The 5,000-nt window shown below is 35.6% G+C and overlaps 1 protein-coding gene across 4 annotated transcripts in view; it reads right to left on the bottom strand.

The window, feature by feature from the left end:
* Positions 1–5,000, bottom strand: part of LOC125028900 — a 7,025-nt gene that overhangs the window by 1,141 nt on the left and 884 nt on the right. For 2 of the 4 annotated variants that reach the window (XM_047618506.1, XM_047618505.1), the window contains 2 exons: positions 1,736–1,959; positions 1–686 (listed from right to left, as the gene is read on the bottom strand). The exon at positions 1–686 is cut by the window's left edge and continues 1,141 nt beyond it. In XM_047618506.1, the coding sequence (XP_047474462.1) occupies positions 1–686; positions 1,736–1,930 (881 nt within the window). In that variant the 5' untranslated portion in view covers positions 1,931–1,959. Of the gene's footprint in view, positions 687–1,735; positions 1,960–4,723; positions 4,940–5,000 lie in introns of all 4 variants that reach the window. The other 2 variants (XM_047618503.1, XM_047618504.1) reach the window with 2 other exon arrangements.

Below are 5,000 nucleotides of genomic sequence, written 5' to 3'. Positions count from 1 at the left end.
GCATTTTCATCCTGTTCCATATAACTGCTCAAAGTTTTTAAAGCATATCGACTTCTAACATTCTCATATCTATCTGGATTTGTACCATGTAATGTTGTAAATACATCTCCTATGTTCACATAAGGTGTTACAACAAGTTCCTCGATGTTTGGACAAAAATGCAACAGCACAACAGCACTAGCAGTGCATGCTAGGGTGTATGCCAGGCTGACCTTCTTCAATTTTGTGCAGACTGAGGTGGAGCGTATGCGCACCCCATTCTGGATCTGCAAGTATGTATCATGTGTAGGCATGTGTCCCGCTATGTGGAAGACCCCTTCATCATCCACATTTGAGCACATTTCAACCCTCAACTCCTCAAGATTGGGACAGGTTTGTGACACAAGCTCCAGCATGTAGTTGTTGCACATCTGAGAGCACTTGAGCACAGTAAGACCGGAGAGTGTTTGGATGAAACGATAGAGTGGCTCCAGCTTTTTGAATTTCTGGTAGTTATATGGAGATGTCTCCAGATCAGGGTCCAGCTGCATATTTTGACCTGTCATTTTGAGTGTCCTGACATTTCTTCCATCCATCTGGTCCATTACTGGAACAATGTTGCGGCTGTCAATAATCCAAACATACTCTGCATGCAGTCGTGTGCAGATGTAGATGTACTTGTTGTTGAGCAGCTCAGGAAAGACCAACTGCAAATGCATGAGGTTTGTTAACCTAACTCTAGCATCAATAACCCATGATAGATCAAAAGACAAAATAAAAAAAAATGTATCCTATTTTGTTAGTTTTATTCTTAAATGTAAACTTTATATTTTCTAAATATTGTATCTAATCACATATAGACATTATTTATATATACAAATATATATTAATAATCATATTTATCTACCTATACATATATGCATATATACATATGTATATAAGTATGTATGTATGTGTATATGTATGTATGTCTGTATGTATATGTGTGTATATGTGTGTATATGTGTGTATATGTGTGTATATACATATATATATATATATATATATATATATATATATATATATAAATATATATATATATCTGTGTGAGTGTGTGAGTATGTGTGTGTGTGTGTGTGTGTGTGTGTGTGTGTGTGTGTGTGTGTGTGTGTGTGTGTGTGTGTGTGTGTGTGTGTGTGTGTGTGTGTGTGTGTGTGTGTGTATTCATATATATTTATATATACATATACATAAACATATACATATATATATATATATATATATATATATATATATATATATATATATATATTTATATACATATATACATATATACATATATATACATATATACATATATATATATATATATATATATATATATATATAAAGACACACACATATATGTATCTACATAAATATATATATGGGAGGGAGATGTGAGAGGAAGGGGAGAGGAGAGGAGAGGAGAGGAAAGGAGAGGAGAGGAAAGGAGAGAGAAGAGAGGGATAGGAGAGGAGAGGAAAGGAGAAGAAAGGAGAGAGGGAGAGGAGCAAGAGAGGAGAGGAAAGGAGAGGGAAGTTCAATAAGTCAATCAATCAATCAACCATTTAACTGATCAATCAACCAATCCATCACTGAGTCTACCTTCCAAACCCCAATCCCCCCTTCCCCACCTCCTCTGACAGCAGATCCAAAGTGGCATTCTAAGTCCATAGTCCTCTTATTAACCTAAAAATTACTGAAAACTAAAATTACTAAAAACTAAAATGCTCACCTTACTGGACTCCTGCAAGAGATTATGGCACACAGCCGCCTGAATCTGCGGAGGGAGGAGCATCTGGACGTATTCAATGACAGGTTCGAAGAGCTTCATGGTAACACTTCGGTTGCAGCACAGTTTTCTGAGGGCATGCGCCACTGTTCTTAGGGTCAAGAGCTGCAAGCTCGTCACTGGTTTGTGCTGAGGCATGGCGTTGGATTGCCTTGCAGTGTTTGTATCTGTGGGAGGAAATAAGAATAAATAGAATGGAGATAAGACTAGGTTTCAGAGTGGAGATAAAGTCAGTGGGAATGAATACAAGGAGAGACAGTTGGAGTATGAGTGACAGTAAGAACAAATAAGAGAAATAATTATTTATCAATGCTGTCACAGTTTCATTACTGTTAGTAATTTCATGATCACTATCTTTATTACAATTATCATTTCTATTATCAATAAAGGCTTCTTACATTTCTAAACATTTAGTCCACAGTGCTGCAAAGAGACATTAAGAAAAGTAGGACAACTTTGACACTTGAATGCCTCAAAAAAAAAGTAAATCTTCAATCAAATGCCTTTTTTTTTTCCCAACATTATTCTGATTTTCCACTTTATTCATCTTTTTTGTCTTTTCTATTTCTTTTTCATTCTACAACTTTAAATTAATATTTCATATAAATCAGATCTTTTAACCCCTTGCCAACGGGTACGACGGGTAGACACGTGCTATGCCCACTGTTAGTACTTGTTTGATTGTTTTTACACATAGACGGCTATACTTGTACTAAGTCACCAATGAGCCAGTTACGAGTACTGCCCGTCTCGCCCGTTCACCCTTTTCTTTGATTTACGAAATATTTTACGTTATCTTATTTTGCTGTTACTAATATTAAAAAACATTATAATTATTATAATGTTTATAATAAAAATAACACCATCGATATTCATAGCACCAGTAAAAGAATACATTTTTCCCACCAATTCAAATCATGTATGGTCAAAAGGTCTACTAATTGACTCCTTTGTGGCTAAGCACTAGCAGAGCCAACTATGGGCAGACATTTCACAAAAAATATAGAAAATGGGCACAGCATTTTCCCCATTTTTTATTCATTTTCCCTGGCAGCATTGGGTTAATTAGCTGCAACATTCATATCCTGAGACACATTAAATACATGTTAACAGTATGAAAGTTACAGTATGTATGTTTCAGGAGATATTTTTTTATTACTGTGTTCATATTTAGATCTAACATGAGAGACTAAGAATTTCTTAGTAAGGGTTTGTTTCAAAAACATGTGGTAAATTTTATTAACTGTTTTATTGTAATTAAATTTTTCATGCAATTCTTGCTTTAATTACAGTTCAGTATTTTTTCTTGAGTTTAACTGTTTTCTTAAAATTTTTGCTCAATTTCTTTTTTTCCTCTAATGCAAATATTTATCTCCAATGACCCAATACTGACCAACAATGTGAATTCATCACCAAAAAAAAATTAATGGGCAAGAGTAAATTAGAACTCTTTGTGTCTCATCCCACAAGTTTGTATTTAGGTGTGTTTCCCCAGTTTCTTAGGTTTTTTGTTCTTATTTGTTTTATTTTTTTGTGTGACCACATGTATGGTTATGGGATTATTTATATTATGCACTTTTTTGCAGCTTGATCATAAATAAATAACTAGAACCTTTGTCTGGTCTACATGGATCTTGAAACATAACCATTTTGCATGGTCATTGGAAGTACCTATACAGTTTTTTTCCCTGCTTCATAAATGTTTAGAATAGATTTCCTGTTTCAGTAATGGCTAGCAAACCTCTATCACTTATAGTTTGGCAAGACAGGGCTTATAGACTGACCCGGCAGTTTCTCTCAAAATAAGAAACCTGTCCAAACTCTAATGGGGGGGGGGGGGGGAGGGAGGGAGGGAGGGAGGGAGGGAGGGAGGGAGGGAGGGAGGGAGGGAGGGAGGGAGGGAGGGAGGGAGGGAGGGAGAAAGAAAGAAAAAACAAACAAACAAAGAAAGAAACAAAGAAACAAACAAACAATGAAAGAAACAAAGAGAGAAACAAAGAAATGTATTTTTTACTGCATGTCAATGAAGACAACTTTTGTACTTTGAAAATCAAAAGTAAAGTTATTTAATATAAAACTGTAATAATTGCAGCTACTCCTCTAACCTTTATTCTTCACTAAGGAACAATCAACAGATGCATTTTGGTTTCAGCTGATATGCACTAATCAGCAGAGGAGCCAGCCAATAACCAATAAAACTGACCCTTAATTCAACAGGCCTATCAAAAGCAAGGACAACTTCATGTTGCTCATTATTTAGCACTTCACAAAATTTGACAGTTCAAAGCAGTTCAAAGGCAGCTGGTATTTCATGAAGCTGCATAGTACTGCCAATTTCCTTTACCACGGTGTTATATAATTATGTCACTTGGCGTTTATCAAGCAATGATTGCAGCCATGTGTAAAGACCTCCTCTTAAGGTGTATATAATAAATAATTGCATAACTCAGGTTCTATTTGTGTTGTTGTTCTTCCTCAGTCTCACTCTTTCTCTGAGTTTGCGTAACTTGCTGACCCATTGCCGCATTGGTTCCAGAACGGAACATACTTTGATCATGCACCTAGAAGGTTTATCATAAAATCAGGAGCCAGTGTAGGTACTATCTTGCCAGAATATACATACTGGATATTTACTGACATTTTTGAAGTAGCTGCATTAGGTGCAAGGGCAACCACGATTGCTTTGCATATTGTATGCTATGTGAATAAGTAAATTCTAAGAAAGCTTCATATCATAAGAATGAACTATGCTTTATATAACTTGACAAATGATTACTCCCACCTTTGAAACTTATGTTAGTTTAAGCTATTTATTATAAAAAAAAAAAAAAAAAAATCTAACATTGACCCAGCTGTAGCAAACATTAAACTAATACAACTGATGCAATTTTTAAGTTTTAAACTTTTATCTATTTTTGATAAACAGATTACCAGTGCACTTGATGCGAATGCAGGTGATAATGTTGCCTTTGGAACTCTTCGTCCACCACTCTGGACAAGATGTTTTGACCATTCAGATTCAGAACAACCTACTTAGGCATCCGGGACAAGTCGTCCATCTCGTTCATCTCACCCCCTTCGCAGCCGGGCAAGCAGGACGAGCTGACATCACAATAGCATTTGTAGGTAAACAATGACAGCTGTAAACTACCATAAGCTATTAGAAGGTAATTCTATGGCCTTTTGTTGTTGTTATCAAAGGGTATTT

This window comes from Penaeus chinensis, chromosome 9 (assembly GCF_019202785.1).
Source record: "Penaeus chinensis breed Huanghai No. 1 chromosome 9, ASM1920278v2, whole genome shotgun sequence".
In the NCBI taxonomy this organism is placed as follows: Eukaryota; Metazoa; Arthropoda; class Malacostraca; order Decapoda; family Penaeidae; genus Penaeus; species Penaeus chinensis.
The sequence above is the reverse complement of the archived record's forward strand: the minus strand, read 5'-3'. Positions and strand labels throughout refer to the sequence as shown.